At 38.0% G+C, this 20,795-nt stretch overlaps 1 protein-coding gene across 8 annotated transcripts in view; it reads left to right on the forward strand.

Moving 5' to 3' along the window:
- The window catches only part of ADGRG6 (adhesion G protein-coupled receptor G6), a 163,038-nt gene that overhangs the window by 136,412 nt on the left and 5,831 nt on the right, over window positions 1-20,795 (forward strand). For 5 of the 8 annotated variants that reach the window (XM_010588714.3, XM_023553043.2, XM_010588758.3 and 2 more), the window contains 4 exons: window positions 1,084-1,180; window positions 3,705-3,988; window positions 17,574-17,675; window positions 18,565-18,717. In XM_010588714.3, the coding sequence (XP_010587016.1) occupies window positions 1,084-1,180; window positions 3,705-3,988; window positions 17,574-17,675; window positions 18,565-18,717 (636 nt within the window). Of the gene's footprint in view, window positions 1-1,083; window positions 1,181-3,704; window positions 3,989-17,573; window positions 17,676-18,564; window positions 18,718-20,664; window positions 20,711-20,795 lie in introns of all 8 variants that reach the window. The other 3 variants (XM_023553106.2, XM_023553184.2, XM_023553220.2) reach the window with 1 other exon arrangement.

Raw genomic sequence — 20,795 nt, forward strand, 5'->3', positions numbered from 1 at the left:
AAGGAAAGAGCACCCTCAGAACTGTATTTTTAAAAACTGCTCAACAGTACTCACTAAATTCAGTAGTAAAGGAAAAAGCCCTTGCTCCTGAGTCACTGCAGACTTATTTCCTGTGTCCCAGAGCCAGCCCACCCAAGTCCAAAGAAGCAGCTGGCAGACAGTGGTGCATTTCCATTCTGCTTTAAAATACAAAGGCCCGCTCAGACTCTTGGTGATACTTAAACCCCTAGACAGAAGCCTGTGTCTTGAGAACCAGAGGCGGAACATTATTTTTATATGTGCAATCAGAATGTTGACAAAATTCTTGCCTTGAACTTTTTAACATGAGTCCTCAGCCAGACGTGTAGGGCTGTATTATGGCCTGTTCAGGATCTCCTGACTGGGCTCCATTCTTTATCTGGGTTTCATATTGGGCCAAGAATTCTGGTGCTTTCTCACAAATGTCTTTTTCAGATGGCCGTATAGGAATGCGAGTAATTGCAAGTGGACATTTCCGAGACACTCAGCACCACCTTAGAAGGTCATAGAAGTGTTTTTTAAAGAATTAGGGTGGTATCGCATTTCCCCGCTGAAATGTATATGGAAATACTTTATATATTGTCTTGAGAGAAAAGATAAGACTGTAAAGAGTTTATACTCCATTGTTGTTCCCCCACTTTTTCTAAAGATTTTTCATTATATAGAAAGGGGCAAAGAAGCTGCCTTATTTTGCTTACCTTAGCTGCCTGAACTCTGGCAATCTGACAGGACATAGAGGAAGCCACATTCTCTAGGGCTGGATTCCACTTAAATCTGGCTCTGGATTCTCTAGTGGGTACCAGTAAGCAAACAGAATAACTCAATATCTGTCATTTAAGAGCTTGGGTTGTTTTTGTTTTTGTTTTTTTAATTGTTGCCGATTAGAGTTGAATTACAATTGAATTTTGTTTTTGTTGTTCTTAATCAAGTTGCCATTTCTAAGAAATATGTAATTGTGTTATATGGAGTATATTTCTTTCATTTTTCCCCTTGCCCTTATCAGCCTTGTAAAGCTGCTCCAGCGGCTTTAGCAGAGTTGTTTACATCATGGTCTCTTCACAACAGGTTTGCCTGCCTTAGTGGTATCAGTTGTCCTTGCGAGCAGAAACCAAAATGAAGTCTACGGAAAAGAAAGTTATGGAAAAGAACAAGGTGATGAATTGTAAGTAATAAAAGCTCATAGGGAATGTATTTGTGATGGGTAAGCGTCCTGTGTTTCCTAACATTTGATATAACTTTCCATGGCAGCAGTGAAGTTCTCGTTTAAAAAAGTTGAAGTTAGTTTGCATGACTTTCCCAAGGTCTCCGCAACACCACAGATTAATTCAAATGAATGCCCTGAACATGCTTGAGCTACTTTTCCATATTAGCATTGTACTATGCCATCTGGGAAAATTCAGAAGAAGCCTAAGATTTATCTTCCAGCCTCAGAAGACCCATTCTATTTAGGGATTTTCCATAATATTTTTACTTCCTCAAACCCACACACGTCTTCAAGAGAGTTAAATAGCAGTTCCTGACAGTGAGGGATTCAGTGCCAATTTGAGTGCTCTGTAGAAACTCAGAGAATGTAGAAATCAGTGAGTTCCTGAATAATTTGTAAAGTTACCATCAGACTATGATACCATTGAAGTTAAAGTTTTATATTCATTTTTTGGCAGTCTCTCATATTTTATCTAATGCAGGGTAAATGCTCAATAAATTTTTGTTGATTGATTGAATTACTGAATGAAGAGCTTATCCTGAGACCAGATCAGTGGTGCCACATTTTTATGCACACTTCATAGATTGATAAGACTTTTTTATCCAATCTACCCCATTCCCTCATGGCCTTCCTTTCTTTTATATTTCTAATGTAGCACTAAAAAGACACCACAAGATCTAGGAGAAAACAAGAGATCCTGATTAGGGATTCCAGGAGACTTCCATGTATAAAGAAAGTTCAGCTCCAGGGACAAGCAGTATTATTTTGGAAACCTTTCTCATGAGCTATTTTAATAGTAGTAGTTAGTTAACACATTCTAAATAAGGGGATTTAAAAGCTGTGTTAGTCAACAATTACAGGACATTACAGTAGTATGTATTAAATTACTGTGTCATCAACAACTCTCATGTATTGAGTGTTTATATGCCAACAATCATGTTAGGTCCTAGGAGCCAACGATATTCAAGACACATCTTTTTCCTTCATGGAAGCCATGTTCCACTGTGGAAGGTATTACCCCAAATGATGACCATTTACAATGGAATTTTAAACAATTTAATTGCCTTAAATAATTCATGTAATTTTTGAGACACCTAAGATTTCACGTGGAAACCCTGATGGCGTAGTGGTTAAGAGCTACGGCTGCTAACCAAAAGGTCAGCAGTTCAAATCCACCAGGCGCTCCTTGGAAACTCTATGGGGCAGTTCTACTCTGTCCTATAGGGTCACTGTGAGTCGGAATCGACTTGACAGCAGTGGGCTTTTTTTTAGGTCAGAGCTTCCATGGCATTAATTAGGAACTGGGAGATCTGCAAATTACAGTATGAGTCAACTTTACTCATAGCACACATTACACATAGTACAGTTCTAAAATTACTTTCATCTCTTACCTGATCTCCATATCATTCCAAATGTCAAATATATCCTTTTTCGTCTGTAAAGGACACTATAATCAATGTAAAATTTTTAATTTTACATGAGAAGTTTCAGTATAAGAATAGCATAGTTCTGTATGAAAATCTTGGCTCAACTGGACCAACTATGTTAATAAAAGGTAATTTGTCTCCAGTAATAGAACCCACAAGTACGTGTTGCTTAAGTAAGTAGGAATTTACTTTCCTCACACGATAAGGACATGGATGTAGGCAACTAGTTACATAGATTTTGTGGCTGGAAATGTTGGGGCCAGTAGTTCTGCAGCTCTCTTGGTCTCTTTTCATGGACATAAAATCTCACTGCTGCAACTCTGGAGCTTTGCTTTCATGTTTGAAGCAGGAGAGGGAATAAAGACTTTGCCAGCCAAGTCCATCAGAAGTACCCGTTGCCCTCAAGTTGATTCTGACTCATAGCGATGCCATAGGATAGAGTAGAACTGACCCATAGGGTTTCCAAGGCTGTAATCTTTACAGAAGCAGACTGCCATATCTTTGACCTGCAGAGTATCTGGTAGGTTTGAACTGCTGACCTTCTGTTAGCAGTCGGGCACTTAACCACCGAGCCACCAGGGCTCCTTCCATCAAAAATAGCTCTCCCGAAAAGCCTTTAGGAGACTTTTTTCATGTCATTTTCTAGAACAATGTCACATGGTCACGTGTAAATTCAGAAGGGGCTGGGGAAATGAGCACTTAGCTCTCTCATTCTTTAGACTACAGACACACAAGAGAAAAGAGGGTTAGAAATAGCTTGGAATGAACCAGTTAACGTTTACACCTAGTTAGAATTAAAGAAGCCACCTAGTTTTCCTTTTAACTCTTGGCTTAAATGACTAGTTAATAAGATGAAAAAAAGGTCATCAAAAAAAAAAAAAGAAAGAAAAATGATTGGAAAAGAAACTAAGACCCAGGGAAGCAAATTTAACTTCTAAAGGCATTTGAGAGAACCCTAGTCATGAAATCTGCAGTAGTATAAGCAAGGAAAAGTCTTGGGTAAACAGAACATGGTAATAAATCTTTTTCTTTTGTGTTTCTTCTCCTGTTTTCAGCTGTTGGATTCAGGATCCAGTCATATTTTATGTGACCTGTGCTGGATATTTTGGAGTCATGTTTTTCCTGAATGTTGCCATGTTCATTGTAGTCATGGTACAGATCTGTGGGAGGAATGGCAAGAGAAGCAACCGGACCCTGAGGGAAGAGGTTTTGAGGAACCTGCGCAGTGTGGTTAGCCTGACGTTCCTGCTGGGCATGACATGGGGCTTTGCTTTCTTTGCCTGGGGACCCTTAAATGTCCCTTTCATGTACCTCTTCTCCATCTTCAACTCATTACAAGGTAAGATAAGTGGTATCTGAGAATTTTCTGCTAATTTTAATGTATTTGCAAACAGGTTCCCTTTTGGACAGATGCCATGCTAAGTTTCTATATCACTATTCCAGGTGTTGAGCATAGTTTCTGGTACACACTGATAGAGATGGATGGATGGATGGATGGACGGACAGATGGACAGGTGGGCAGACGCATGGACAGATGGACGGATGGATGGTTGGATGGATGGATGGATGGATGGTTGGATATATAAAATGTTTTTGGATAAATGAGGCAGAATGCCAGGGTTCATTTTTGTTTTTCCCTTAGTGATGTATCCCAAATGCCTAGAACACTTCAGAGCAGATAGTGGGCACTCAATAATTACTTGTTGTGTGAGTGAATATGACCCAGAGAAGTATCTAGCTGAGAGCCCAGTAGGGGGTTTAAAGGGATGCACAGACAATTTTTACCTTCTTCACAGTTTGGCTGGGTATTGGTGCTATACATGGAAACTTTTTCCATGTAGGTTTACCATCCTTGACCGGAAGAATTTTTAGACTCCAATTCAGGGGCAGAAGTAATTCACCTTGATCACTTGGCTCTTGGAGTTAAATAACTACTCTAGTTCAAAACTCTCATTTTTTTCATGAGATATGGAAATTAGTTCAACAGTTTAACAAACATTTGCCAGTGGCCTGTTTTTTACAAAAATAAAAGGCTTTCTTCAAGTATCTTACTGTCATGCTTTTGATTCCATATATGTACCCTTGTTGTTAGTTCCTCTCAAGTCAGTGCCAATTCGTGACTACCTCGTGTATAACAGGACAAAATGTTGCCTAGCCCTGTACCCTCTTCATGATCCTGGGTTCCTAGTATACTTCGTAATGGAATTATCTTTTAAGCTTAAATGAATATGAATGATTTTTTTTTTAATTAAATGATATTCTCTAAGGTATTGAATATACTGTATGATGTTGATAAAACTCCCTAATGTTTAGGGGTACCATGAAGCCAACACTCCAAAAAAAAATGAATGTTTGGAATATTTCTGAATAGGGCAGTACTGCCAGCTTAACTGAAGCTACTGGTCCTGCACTTGTGGGTACGTGGGAAAGGAAGAGCTGATAAAAGCTGAACATATCTGAGCTGGGGTAGAAAGTGTGAAAGATGACACTGGGACTACTTATCAAATGAGTGCCTATGTGGGTGTCCCCTACAGGTGTGTTCTAAGAAAAGTCTGTAGTTACCTTCGGTGAAGTGTTTTTTGCTTTGTATTGCACTATCTGCTTATCCTCCTTGGTCCCCAACTAGTCTGTGACCTCTGGCAAAAAATCTGTAATGTAGTGGGCACTCAAAAATTGTTTATTAAGTGAATGACTTGATTGCTGGATGAAGAGAGGGAGAGACTTCAGGAATGCCCTTAAATCCAACCTGAGACTCCTCTGGCATGTTGTTACGCAATTAGATGCGGTCGAGTCAATTTTGACTTATAACAACCGCACGTGATAGACTAGAACTGCCCCGTAGGGTCTTCTTGGCCATAATCTTAATAGAAGCAGATCTACAGGTCTTTCTCCTGAAGAGCCACTGGGTGGGTTTGAACTGCAAACCTCTCTGGTTAGCAGCCAAGTGCTTAACTATTTTTGCCACCATTAATTCAGCAGATTTCACTCAGGTTCATTCTCTCATAACAGAGGAAAGATGTGGGCTCATTGTCTTCAATAAATAAGACAATAAATGTCATGTATTCCTCCAGAGGAGCCCTGGTGGCCCAGTGGTTAAGAGCTCGGCTGCTAACCAAAAGGTGAGTATTTTGAATCCACCAGCTGCTCCTTGGAAACCCTGTGGGGCAGTTCTGCTCTGTCCTATAAGGTCGCTATGAGTCGGAATCGACACCACAGTAATAGGTGTGTGTGATACCTCCCAAAGGTGGAAACTGTGTATGTAGCATATGAATACATCTTAATTGGGATCTAGCCTTTTAAAGTGATTATTTCTCTATCTAACCTCTTCTATAATATACAATATAAAAGTGCCTAAATATTAACAAAAATGTCCATTAACATTAGAAATTCCATGGTTTTATATGTCAGTATTATATATGAAAGGCACATGGGTCAACTAGCCCAACCCTGTTTTTGCTTTTAGAATTTCCTGGCAGTTTCTGTAACCTTCAACAGCTACAGTCGTCTGTTCAGCTCTGTTTCCATTCATGAGAATTGGGATGTTTTATTTTTCCCAGCATGGGTCTCCTTCAGGAGGGAAAAATTTTGTAAACCATCATCAAGTCAGAGTTCTTCATAAATCACTGAGTTTTAAGACTGACTTTAAATTGTATAAATTCAGAACAGATTTCTGCACATCAGTGATATTTAAAACACCTCCAAAACAACAAAAAAAAGGGAAATTTAAAATGCAGTGATACAGAGCTCATGAGTCTACTGACAATTGCTTACTGGCCAGGCCTTTACAAAAAAAATTCTCAGGATGCTACTCAAAGTCACTTAATGGTTTTTTTGCTGGTGAGTTTTCTGAACCTTCCAAAAGAAGCTTTATTTTTGTAAGAAGTATTGTTTTATTAAAAGAAGCATGTAGAACTTAGACAATTTAAAGAAGTAATTCAGTGAATGTAAAATGAATTCAGGTAGTATTTAGGTAAACTGGATAGTATCTGGTTTTTTTTTTTTTCTTTCTTTCTTTCTTTCTGACATTCTGTATTCCAGCAAAAAGTTGATGTGGTCCATTGAACTCATGAAGCTTATGATCTAGTGGGGAGACTGATGTTAATCACATACATCACAATATAAAAACTGCCTGGGAATATTGAAAGCCCGTGTGATGTCTGAGCTGAAATTTGAAGAAAGAATAGGAATTAACTAGGTGAAAGATGGGAGTAGGAGTGGGAAAAAGAATATTTCGGGTCAAGAACATTTCCTATGCAAAATTTACTATAGTTGGTGATGACAGCATGTGTTCAGGGCATTAAGACAAAGATCAGAAAATGAGCAGAAGAGTAGCAGAAGGAGTTAGTGCAAGAGGGAAGCCAGGGCTACACTGTGAAGGCCCCATACTTAGATCTTTGTAAGAGCAGTGGGAAGTGCTTGAAAGGTCTTAGGTATGTAGAGCGACATCAGGTTTTCCTTTGTAAAGATGAAGCTGGACACAGTGTGAAGAATGGATTAGAGCAGCCCAAAAGTGGTTGTAGAGAAAAGAGGATATTGTAGTGGCCCAGGTCCGAGATAGTGATGTGGTGTTTTAGACCATGGTGGGGATGAGGGGGCTTGGGAGACGTGAACTGAGTCAAGAGAAATTTAGGAAATATGCCACTACTAAAACACTCATCATTGGTTTTGGATGTTAAAGTACACTCATTTTTCTAGAATGATCAGGATAAAAGTTCTTGTTAATGTAGTATCATAGTTAATTGAAGCCTATCATTATAAAACTGGCAATAGTCAAAAGATTTGGAATGTTAAACAATATTCTGAAAATTAACTCTAGGCCCAACAAGTTTTCATCTCTCTCAGATTTAGCTTGAAGATGAGCATCTAAATATCAGGAGGGTCTTACTTATGAATACCGTGAGTCACTCTGCAGTATTATAGAGGTGTAGGCTCTGTGGGCTGACAAGTCTACACTGACGTCACGGCATATCAGATGAGTTGCTTTTGATAGCAGATTTCTTTTCTCATTTATTTCTTTAAAAAATTGGTTCTAACATGTTAAAAATCTCAGGATTCTTGGAAATATATGTGTGTCTATATCCACATGTACTTGTACAGATACATAAATATATATAGTCTATATATTAAAAAGGAGTCCCTGGGTAGTGCAGTGGTTAATTCATTCAGCTGGTAACTGAAAGGCGAGGCATTTGAATTCACCCAGAGGTGCCTCAGAAGAAAAGCCTGCAATTTGCTGCTGAAAAGTCAGCCACTGAAAACCCCATGAAGCACAGTTCTACTCTGGCATACATGAGGTTGCCATGAGTCAAAACTGACTCTATTGCAAATAAAATAATAGTAAATGTATGTATAAAAATAAATGCAAACATATATTTTCATTAAAAAATAAAAAACAAACAAACCCAGTGCCATCGAGTCGATTCCAACTCATAGCAACCCTATAGGACAGAGTAGAACTGCCCTATAGAGTTTCCAAGGAGCACCTGGCAGATTCGAACCGCCAACCCTTTGGTTAGCAGCCATAGCACTTAACCACTATGCCACCAGGGTTTCCATACATTTTTTTTTAATTAAAATACATATATATATTTTCATATACATATATAAAAGAAGTCAAACGAGTTGCTGTCAGATCGATTGTGGTTTACAAGGCACCTTCATATACATCTGTGATCTGATTTAATTCTTGCAGCAAATCTGAAAAGTAGAGACCTGAGAAAGCGAGTATTTTCTCCATTTTATAGATGAAAAAAACTGAAGTTAAGAAAAGTTAATGACCTGCCCAAGATCAGTTAGATTCTGACAATGTAATGTTTACAGTAGAGCATATATGAAAATAGAAAAGCACATTATTAGAGGTCAAGGCTAAAGCAGAAAAGTAAAACAAATTACTGCCTTTTCAGTTTTTTATTGCAAAGTTTCTAGGAAGTGAATATTTCCATTAAAAAGAAGTTAGTAAATATATATTTAGTGAATAAAGGAAAATACAGTCTCTTTCCTTATTCAACAAAATTTATTTAGGTAAATTCATTTATCACGATTATGATTTTAATCCTGCTGGTAAGCTAAGAAAATTTAAACAAATGATGAAGTGTAAAATATGTTAAATGTCAACTAACCTCCCTTGCCACAAGAAGTTGGAGTTAGGAGCCTCATGAAAGTTTAGCTGTGCCATAATCACGTCTACAGGACACACACTGAATTGGCAACAAGGAAGAGGGATAAATCACCTTTCACCCCTAACATTTGACATCGTACTGGCTGAGACCTTACACACTGCAGGGAAACATCCTTTGGAAACATTCTTTGGAATTCATTTCGTGCCACAGGGAAGTCATTTTCTAAAGGGCACTGTGGTAGTATGAAAGGAGGATCAAGAAGTTTCTATAAAGAACCATAAAGCCTTAAAGACCCCAGCCCAGCAGTCAGCCAGCTACATCTGTGAACAGCAGAACACAGTAGCTGTTCAGAGATTTGGACATCAGCTTGATAGGGAGCTCACAGGTAATCTAGTCCAATTTTGTCAAAAATCAGTTCCCTGGAACATGTACAAGCATCTGGTTTAATTCTTGACTGATTTTCCCACTAAAACTCCCTGTCTTCCTGGGTGTGTTATGGAGTCACCAATCACTCTTCATTTCTACCTACCCTGGTTCTGTCCCTCTTCCCCGCCGCTGTCTATGTGTGCAGTCTTTCCCTTTCCCATGTCTCTGGATCGCTAAAAAAAAAAAAAAAAAATCATCCCTTAATCATTTTGAGGGTAAGAAAAGGTGGACGCTGGCCATTTGTCAGAATTTATTGATGTAACCCTGCTGAAAGTGTCCATGGCCTTTTGTTGGTAAAGAACTCATTAGGTGATGAGGACCCCAGCCTTTTTTAAAAAAATGGTTTCCCTACTAGGCTCCTTGGAAATGACCTTTTAGAGTAGTAAAAGAATGACAGCATGTGCTGTCCTGAACTTTACTGTATTTAGCATTCATTTTCATATCCAAGGGAAACTTTCTGGTAGTTTTTTTTTTTTCAGCTTCCAATAATCAGGTTAAAGATCTGAGAACATCATTTTAGCTACTTATTTTACATCTGCCTTGGAAAGCCGCATAGTATTGCCAGACTCAAGCAAAGGGAATGAGTTCTATGTGGGAGCCAAATTGCTAGCCAAAGGATTGATGTTATTATTTTTTTGGTTTTTTTTTTTCATAAGTAATAGTTAAATAACCCATACAAAGACCAAGATTAAACACAAGCCCAAACAATCTACAGTGAAAATAATATGCTAAATGAGTGTGTTATGATGTAAGTGCTTTCACTAGATAACAGAAATCAAATCCAGCTGCTTGATGAGACTTTTCACAGTGTTTCTCACCCTTAAGTTTAGAACACCCTCTTTGGTGTCCCTTCACCATCTCCGCTGAACCAGCCTTGGCCTGTATGCTTCTCTAGGAGGATTTGGCAAAGTGGAGTTTATTACATGTCCATCCCTGATAATACCTATGGGCAAGCTCACTGCCCCACATAGTTGCAACCATCTTCCCCCATCACAATTGAAAAGTGTTATTTATTTTTAAATGAGAAAATTTCAAAAGGTACCCAGAATTAAGACATCTTGAGCCCACATCTTGGTCTAAAAAAAAAAAAAGATCATATACCTGTGGTTAGTGAAAGATGGTTCTTTCACTAAGAATTCAGAGATGAGTGGGCTGAGATAGGAGACTGGTTAGGAATGCGTTTCTTTAAAGTGTGTTTAAGGTTTTGTTTTTCTTATTGGTCTGGCATGGTACTTGCGTTCATATAGGTAAAATAAAGAATCTAGGCAGTTATCAAGCTGAAGAAACGATTGCTGAGGAATTTTGACTCAGATTCCTCAGAGTGGTGGTTTTTCAGGATAAAATTCACTAAAAAAAAAGGACCATTGTGAGCTCTGTTTTGTGAAATAAAAAGATTTCATGAAGCTAGCACTACTCTGTTAAGATGAAGTAAAAGTTTTAGGTGTGAATTCAATCATTTGGATTATTTTAGCTTCCAAAATTTATGGGGCAGCCTTCCCTAGTCCTTGATCAGTTAAATAAAACTACCATGAAGACCATAGTCCTAGGTCGCCACTTAAAAAGCCCTTTCCAGAAAGATAGAAGAACATAATTTTCCGTGGTGCTATGAAGGAGCCCTAGTGGTGCAGTGGTTAAGCACCTGGCTGCTAACCTAAAAGTCAGCTGTTCGAACTCACCAGCCGCTCCTTCGGAGAAAATTGTGACAGTCTGTTTCCCTGAAGATTATAGCCTTAGGAACCCTATGAGGCAGTTCTGCTCTGTCCTGTAGGGTCACTGTGAGTTGGAATCAACTTGATGACAATGGGTTTTATGAAGAAACTTTTTGAAATGCAGTATGGTTGATACAAAGGTCCTCAAAGGAAAATAAATAATTTGATAGAAAGAGCAGGGACAGGAGTGGGAAATAAGACAAATTCCTTTGGATGCCAGTGTAGAACTCTAAAGTTTTATAATTGTAGTTCTCCTTCTGGCACCAAAATCTGTTATTAAACCCACTGCCGTCAATTTAAAATCTGTTATTAGATGGGGGAAAAAAAACCTGAAAACTAAAGAAGGAATAGCTTCTTTTTTCTCATTTTAGCATCTGACACCTTTTGCCTTCTTGCTACATTTTCTGCTCCTCTTTCTTGAAGTGGTTAGAATTTCTTCCCGTGCTTTCATGTGTATTATTCCACATTTCCATGGCTGAACTCTAAAAGGGATATTTTATTTATTTATTTTTTATTGTGATTTAGGTGGAAGTTTACAGTGCAAATGATTTTCTCATTAAACAATACACAGATAGTTTTGTAACGTTGGTTGCCAACCCCAGGATATGTCAGCACCCTCCCCTTCTGGACCTTGGGGTCCCCATTTCCATTGGTCCAGTTTTCCTATCCCTTCCTGCCTTCTCATCTTTGCTTTTGGGCCGGTGTGCCCATTTAGTTTCATATACATGATTGAACTACGTGTATATTGTTTGTTTTACGGGGCTGTCTAATCTTTGGCTGAAAGGTGAACTCCAGGACTGATTTCGGTACTGAGTTAAAAGCGTGTCTGGGGGCATTCTCGAGGTCTCTCCAGTCTCTGTCAGACCAGGAAGTCTGGTCTTTTTTTGTGAGTTTGAATTTTGTTCTACATTTTTCTCCTGCTCTGCCTGGGACCTTCTATTATGATACCTCTCAGAGTAGTCAGTGGTGGTAGCCGGGCACCATGTAGTTGTTCTGCACTCAGTCTGGTAGAGGCTGTAGTAGTTGGTCCATTAGTCCTTTAGGTAATCTTTCCCTGTACCTTTGGTTTTCTTCATTCCCTTTTACTCCAGATGGGGTAGGACCAATATGATTATCTTAGATGGCCATTTACAAGCTCTTAAGACCCCAGATGCTACTCACCAAGGTAGGATGTAGAACATTTTCTTTATAAGCTATGTTATGCCAGTTGAGCTAGGTGTTCCCCAAAACCATGATCCACAGCTCTCAGCTCAGTAACTTGGTCCCTTAGGGACTTTAGATGTGTATATGAAGCTTCTGTGACTTTGCTGTGGTTAAGTTGTGCTGATTTCCCCATAAAAGGGATATTTTATTCTAAAAGAATTTTAGTACAGTAATTATTGCCAGACTAAGTTAAATTCATGTAAAAAAAAAAAAAAAAGGCTAGCTACTACAAATAGTAAAATAACCTATTATGAGAATTCTGTCCTGATTGGAAATGGAAAACTATCTCAGGGCTAAAGAATTTGTATAAATATATTATCTTGGAATTTAAAAATATATTCATTACTAAGAATTCTAATTTCTCATGCTTATTATCTAATTTTATCCCGTTTATTCATAATGGGAGATAGAGCATTTAAATGACTTCTTTACCACATAATTTTAGAGGAGATATGTCAGATTTTTTAATCCAATTTATGTACCATTGTCTGTGAAACCTGTTCAAGAAGACAGAGTAAAGTATTATAATGAAATGTGCAAACATCTGGAATTAGAAACCAAAAGAGAAGAACATATTCGGCATTTCTCAAACTGAAAGAACTAAGAAAAAATTCAGGCCTCAAGTTGCAATATTGAAGGATTCTGTGGGAAAAATATGGAACAACGCAGGAAGCATTAAAAGAAGATGGAAGGAATACACAGTCACTGTACCAAAAAGAACTGGTCGATGTACAACCATTTCAGGAGGTAGCATATGATCAAGAACCAATGGTATTGGAGGAAGACGTCCAAGCTGCACTGAAGGAATTGGTGAAAAACAAGGCTCCAGGAACGGACAGAATACCAATTGAAGTGTTTAACAAATAGATGCAGTGGTGAAAGTGCTTGCTCCTATATGCCAAGAAAGACTTGAAAGCAGGAATGCAAACAGATTCTTGTGTAACAGTGTTCATTGCAGTATTAACTACAATAACCAAAAGGTGGAAACAACCCAAGTGTCTATCAACAATAGATCAGTGAATAAACAAAATATGATATATACCTACAATGGAATATTTGTCAGTCATAAAGAGAAATGAAGTTCTGATGCAAGTTATGACATGGATGAACCTTGAAAACATGCTGAGTGAAATAAGCCAGACACAAAAGGGCAAATATTATATGATCTCACATATATGAAATACCTAGAATAGGCAAGTACATAGAGACCAAAGTAAATTAATGGTTACCAGGGGCTGGAGGGAGGCTGGACTGGGGTTATTTCATAATGGGTATCAAGTTTCTGTTTGGAGTGATGAAAACATTTTGGTAGTAGAGAGTGGTGATGGTTGCATAACATGGTGAATGTAATTAATGTCACTGAATTGTACACTTAAAAATGGCTAAAATGGCAAATTTTATGTTTATATATTTTAACACAATTAAAAACAAAAACAAAAACCTCTCCTTTATATAGACATAGTATATCACCAGGGAAGTACCTCAGCAACTTGCTTACGTGTTTTTCAGAAACTTAAGCCTTAAGTGTATTTTCATTGTATTCCTATCACCCCTTAATTTCTGTTTTTTTTGGATTCTCTTGTTCTTAACTCCCCATCCCCAAACACATTTAATGCATTAGAAATATACATTATGTGTTCAGTTAACTACAATAGAGGATTGATTAATCATGGTTATAGTAATTCACTTAACAAAAATTCATTGAGTTCCTCATATGCACTGCTGATGGAAATATAAAATGGTGCAACCACTTTGCAAAATGATACAGCACTTCCTTAAAAAGCTGAAAGTAGAAATACCGTAGGATCCGGCACTCCCACTCCTAGGAATATACCCTAGAGAAATAAGAGCCATCATACAAATAGACACATGCATACGCATGTTCATTGCAGCACTATTCACAATAGCAAAAAATAGAAACAACTTAAATGCCCATCAACAGATGAATGCATAAACAAATTATGGTACATACACACAATGGAATACTGTGCAACACTAAAGAACAATGAGGAATCAGGCAAACATCTCACAACATGGATGAATCTGGAGGGCACTATGCTGAGTGAAATAAGTCAGTCACAAAAGGACAAATATTATATGAGATCACTGTCATGGATTGAATTATGTCCCCCCCAAAATGTGTGCATTAACTTGGTTAGGCCATGATTCCCAGTGTTCTGTGGTTGTCTTCCTTTTTGTAATTGTAATTTTATGTTAAAGAAGACTAGGGTGGGATTTTAACACCACCCTTACCCAAGTCACCTCCCCGATCCAAGGTAAAGGGAGTTTTCCTGGGGTGTGGCCTGCACCATCTTTTATCATTGAAGAGGTAAAAGGAAAGGGAAGCAAGTAGAGAGTTGGGAACCTCATACCACCAAGAAAGCAGCACGAGGAGCAGAGCGTGTCCTTTGGACACGGGGTCCCTAAGCCTGAGAAGCTCCTCGACCAGGAGAAGATTAAGGACAAGGACCTTCTTCCTACACAGCCGACAGAGAGAGAAAGCCTTCCCCTGGAGCTGACACCCTGAATTTGCACTTGTAACCTACTAGACTGTGAGAAAATAAACTCTTTGTTAAAGCCATCCACTTGTGGTATGTCTGTTATAGCAGTGCTAGATAACTAAGACAACCACTATTACAAGAACTCAAGAAAAGGTTTACACACAGAAAAAAGCATTCTTTGGTGGTTAGGAGGGTGGGGAGGAAGGAGGACGGGAAATCACGAACTAGATGGTAGACAAGTGTCAATTTTAGTGAAGTGAAGGACAGCATACAATATAGGAAAAATGAGCACAACTCAACCAAAACAAAAGCGTAGAAGTTTCCTAGACACATCCGAACACTTTGAGGGACTGATTAGCTGGGGCTGGGGCATGATGACCATGGTCTCTGGGGAGATTTATAAACTACGTCATAAAAAAAGTCATAGCATGGTTTATAAAGAAGATGTTCTACATCCCGCTTTGGTGAGTAGTGTCTGGGGTCTTAAAAGCCTATGAACGGCCATCTAAGATATATCCATTTGTCCCATCCCACCCAGAGCAAAGGAGAATGAAGAAAACCAGAGACAACAGGAAAATACTAGCCCAAAGAACTAAAGGACCACATGAACCAGAGACTCCACCAGCCTGAGACCAAAAGAACTAGATAGTGCCTGGCTACCACCAGTGACTGCCCTGACAGGGATTACAACAGACAGTCCTGGACAGAGCAGGAGAAAAATGTAGAACAGAATTTAGATTCACGTGAACTGACCAGACTTACGGGTCTGAGAGAGACTGGAGGAACCCCTGAAACTATGGCCCCTGGACACGCTGCCAACCCAGAACTGAAATTCTTCCTGAAGCCCACTTTTCAGACAAAGATTAGACAGGCCTGTAAAACAAAAAACAATACACATGAAGGATGTGCTTTTTAGTTCAATCAAATATACGAGACCACCTGTCCAAAAGCAAGATGAGAAGGCAAGAAAGGACAGGAACTGGAGGAATGGACACAGGGAACCTAGGGTGGAAAGGGGGAGTATGCTGTCACATTGTGGGGATTGTAGCCAATGTCCCAAAACAATGTGTATAAATTTTTGAGTGAGAAGTTAACCTAAACTGTAAACTTTCACCTAAAGCACAATTAAGAAGAAAAAAATTTGTTGTGTTCCAGCTTTTATCTTGGCATTGTTCTGGAACCGGCCAACAGAACATCGAATAGATGAACATCCCTGTTATTACCTACTATAATAACCCTTGTTCTCTTAATATAATAAACTAGTAGCCTGTTACCTACTAGCAAGATACTGTCAAGCAAAGCAGTGAATGAATGAATAAGGAATACAAGAGTATCAGGTACTCATTAGTGCTGTGAAGAAAATAGGTATATGAAAGAGAGTGACTGGAGGCTAAAAGTAAGCAAACAAAAATTAATGCTGAATGATGGCCTCTCTGAGGAGTTAACAATTGACCTGAGACTTGAATGACAGTAGGAACCTGTTACAGAAAGATCAAAGGAACAGCATTCAAAGAGGTATTGGACAGGAATAAGCTTGATATTTTGAGAAGCAGAAGAAGGGCAAGTGTGGTTTGAGGGTAGTGAGGGAGAGGACTTCCGTTTAGGACTCTGGGGTTTGAGATGCTGTTGAGAGGAGATACGGCCAAGTGAAGACATCCCATAAGTTCAAATTATGGTGGTGGGGAGGATAAGAGGGAGTGTGGATGAATGTGAAAATCAGCATTATAGTACTTACACTATTTGCCTGCATGAGACTAGAACTCCGTGGAACAGTGTAACTGTAGAAGAGATCGAAGGACTGAGCACATGTACACATCAACATTTAAAGGTAAAGCACAGGAATTTATTAAGGAGACCAAGAAGGAATTCTGATCAAATTTGCAACAACAACAAAAAAAAAAAGTGGTGGAAAAAACGTATTTCAAGAATGAGGAAATGGTTGACTATGTTGAGTGCAGCTGGGAGAAGTCTAGTATAACCGGAATGGAAAATTGAGTGAGCAATATGGGAGTCACTGTGATTTTTACAAGACCATTTGTGGCCCATTTGTGAGTGGGTTGAGAAAAAATAAGTGGAAACAGCAAAAATGAACCATTTCAAAAGTTTTATTGAAACAGGAAATGGAGATGTTGAAGCTTAAAGAAGATTGGAGGTTGAGGGAGGAATTTTTGGTTCGTATTTCAGAGATATTCGGTAGAATATGTTTGTAAGGTAATGGGAATAGCCAAGGATAGAGGAATAGAGGGATGAGGTAGCAAGGAGATAGTTCAATTGCAGAAGGAAAATCCTTGAAAAGTTGACTTCCAAAGCACAAGTGATACCATTAGTTTTTTATAGGCACTGGGAGTGACCATAATATGGAAATATTTCAGTGTTAAAATGTTGGAAAACTAAAGCAGGTCAGGAAGTAAAAATATTAGATGGAGCCACATGAATTTGTTGTCTTTTATTCATTTTTTTCCCTACAAAAATACCAGTTTTCTATGGCTCAACCGAGTACACTATGATTACAACCATAATAAAATATATACGTGAAATAGCTCAGAAAACACAAATTGAAAATAGATGATTAGCTTATGAGTGTTTCTGTTTTCTCTTCTAAATCGTTTGAAGTTTTTAGATGATTTTAAAACAAATATAAGGAAAATAGTAAGTGCTTTCTAAAGTGAATATTGTTTATTTCACCTTGAATTTTATGTTAAGTCATAACGAATGCTTAGCAGAACAGGCAAAGACAGAATCAGAGCCATGTAATTATTTGTTGTCATTATAGTTCTGTTAGAGCCTTTGTAATCTGTTCTAAAGGATCAAAACTTCTACTACATATTTTAAGATTCATTTTCTTAAGCTGTTTGTTTCTTAGTGATTCGTGTGTAAAAATTTTAAAATGAATCCATGTAGTGTATAAGATTTATCTTTAAAAATGGAGCAGTTGACTTGAATATTTATATCTTCTTTTGCCACAGGCTTATTTATATTTATCTTCCATTGTGCTATGAAAGAGAATGTTCAGAAACAGTGGAGGCGACATCTCTGTTGTGGGAGATTTCGGTTAGCTGACAACTCAGGTAAAGAACATATGTTGTTCATTTGTTTTTATATCTAAAAGTACTCTGGAACTTTTTGCCATGTGGTCTTTTATCATTAGAGCTATCTAGTCCCAACGGTAGCAAGTTATAAAGTTGGAGCATGTAAAGCTGCTTTGTTGAAATCTTAGAATATTAGGACTAGGAGAGATCTGAAGACTTTAGACCTCACCCACCTATTGGGCAAAGGAGAAAGATGAAGTCCAGATAGGTTAAATGACTTCCCCATGGTTTTATGTCTGATGTAACACCTCAGATATCAAGAAGTTCCACTATACCATACCCATGTTTTCAAAATTTTAAGATTCCCCAATTGCATTATGAGGCAGAGAGATTTTTCTGTGTAAAAAATACCTGAAGGAAAAATATTACCCTTTTATTGTTTATTTTTGCCTTCAGTGGCTACTTTTTTTTTTTAAAATCATAGTGTTTTTTTTTTTTTTTCACAGTTAAAGTGGGATTTTAAACAACATATAAAACCAAACCCACTGCCATCGAGTCAATTCTTACTCATAGTGACCCGATAGAATTTCCAAGGCTGTAAATCTCTAGGCAAGCAGACTGCCACATCTTTCTCCCATGGAGCTGCTGGTGGTTTCAAACCACCAACCTTTCAGTTAGCAGTCAATTGCTTTTACCACTGTGCCACCAGGGCTCCCAACAACATATATTCAGGATCAAATGAAGAAATTTATCTGTTTCTTCGGTTTATTATATTGTTTATATGTAAGTCTCTTCTCTGAGCCATTGACAGCATATCAGAAGATCAAATGCTCCAGATAAGTTACTTAAATAATGCAGTGATGTTCTTTCAAAGCAGAGCATATTGTGCATAAAGCAGATTGATGGAGAGCGATGTCATTTCTTTCAGATTGGAGTAAGACAGCTACCAATATCATCAAGAAAAGTTCTGATAATCTAGGAAAATCTTTGTCATCAAGCTCCATTGGTTCCAACTCAACCTACCTTACATCCAAATCTAAATCCAGTTCTACCACCTATTTCAAGAGGAATAGCCACACTGGTGAGTCACTCTGGCCATAGTAAAGATGTTCTCCGGTTCTAACTATAATTTCATTGAGAAAATCGGCATATCCTGAAGTTTAATGGATCACAGTGCCAAATAGGGTGCTTCTTTTAGATTTACGAAAATCATAGTCTATTTTAAGACTTTATCCAGCACCTTTGTGAATATTTTGTCTATTGATTTTACAACCAAGTCTATATCATCAACTCTGAATGTTACTGTAATATCATTTGATACCAAGCTCAGTTTTCTGCGAAAATTACAGTATTTTGTTTAAAAGTTCTGTCTTTTTATTTTAAAAATATGGAGATTGAGTTGCCAGTTATTTCAGGCTGCCACGAAAGATACATGACAAAATGGCATAGAAACAGGGAGAAGCACCATCCAGCACATATGGTTACATTTAGGACTTATGTTCTGAACCATTGGATGGTATTATTGGCAGTTGCTGTTTAAATCGCTGATCAAATATGAAAGAATAGAGAGCATAATATTTGGAAAGTGGTACAAGACTGAAAGTACAAGTGGTACAAACAGCCTTTGTTCCTCCCCTGTTTTGTCATGTGACTTCACTGTGACTACAAGTTCTGCCACTGAGCATGTGTATGAACAATACTGGCAACAACACGGAAGTAAAGAATTTTTTTGCAGTGCTTGTTAGCCAGTAAGTGGTGTGAAAAGGTATAATCTTTTAATAACTTCAACGAGAAATAACAGAATCACTACTTTTAAATTCTAAATAAACTTCTAACAGACAACTGTTAGCATGCAGCACTTTCCTAATTAAAAACTCTTCCAAAAGAAAAATGGAAATTAAAAAAAAATTGGCTATTAAATATGAGCAGAAGTGAGTGGAACAGAAGAGGTTAATATTTGATGTTTTGGAAATAGGTAGTGAAGAATGTGGTGTGTAATGGATCTATAAATGCCCATATTGCAAACACTTGAGTTATAGATGACCCTACCCACCTTGCACCACTTCCTCTGCCTTGCCATTGGAGCAGCCATGCCCTGGTCTTTATGATGGCACTGTGGAAAAAAAGTTTGAGTGTTTAGGGAGTTGGTTAATTCTGAAATTAATTAAAGAAGGATCTGAAACTTGGAGAAGCTTAGGACAGCAGTTCTTAAAAGTTTCTTGGAGTCAAGGGCATTTTTAAGAGTCAAAGGAAAGTTATTCTTCCAGAATAAGGCACAGCCTCTGAGTCATGCACCCAGTTTTGCCTAAATTTCAGAGTTCTGTGTACCCTTGCTTAAGGATACCTGATGTAAGAAAATTGATGACAGGCACCTTATTCTAATCTACAATAGTCTGCTTACTTGGCGGTTCTGTGGCGCAGAATATCCTTTTCTTATAATACATGATTTTTTTTTTTTACTTAATCAAACTTAAAATCAGATAGTCATTTCACCTCATTATCAGTCAATTATGAATGAATAGGAATTGTTTTCTTCTTAACACACTGGAGAATAGTTAGCCCGAAGAAATGCTACTGTGAAATGGGGGAGAGAAGATAGCAAGGGAGACAATTTGGAATGTGGGGAACTTTGGAATTATTAAGAAAAGAAAATTGACTAGAAAATAAAAGAGGAGATGCAGAAATTGAGCTACCAAAGGTTAACTTTACTTTTCAGAGTGATTTTTTTTTTCTTTAAAGAATATATGGTTGTTTTTATTTCTCATATAACAAACTCTTGGGGCTAGATGGGTTCTTGTCAGCTAGCATAAGGATAGAGCCAGCTATGACTTGACTTCTATGGGATAATATTTTATGATTTTCAGTCATCTGATTTCCCAGTGGCCTTCTGGTACTTGGCCAGTTCTCAACGGGTCTGCTGGTATATTTGGAACCACTTGGTATGCAAAGAGTCACTGCATATCACCATGAATATCTAGTTGGTTTATTTCTTGGAATTGATCTAGACATTCATATGTTTATGGTGTAGATAATGTCTTCTAAGAGCATTCCTTCAACAAAAGTGGATCATCCAGGTAAACTTTCATTACTTTTTTGAATGCATGAATTTTTTACAAGGTGAAGAGAATATTTTGCATGGATTAAGCTAAGACTCTTGCT

This window comes from Loxodonta africana, chromosome 1, assembly GCF_030014295.1.
Source record: "Loxodonta africana isolate mLoxAfr1 chromosome 1, mLoxAfr1.hap2, whole genome shotgun sequence".
Lineage (NCBI taxonomy): Eukaryota > Metazoa > Chordata > Mammalia > Proboscidea > Elephantidae > Loxodonta > Loxodonta africana.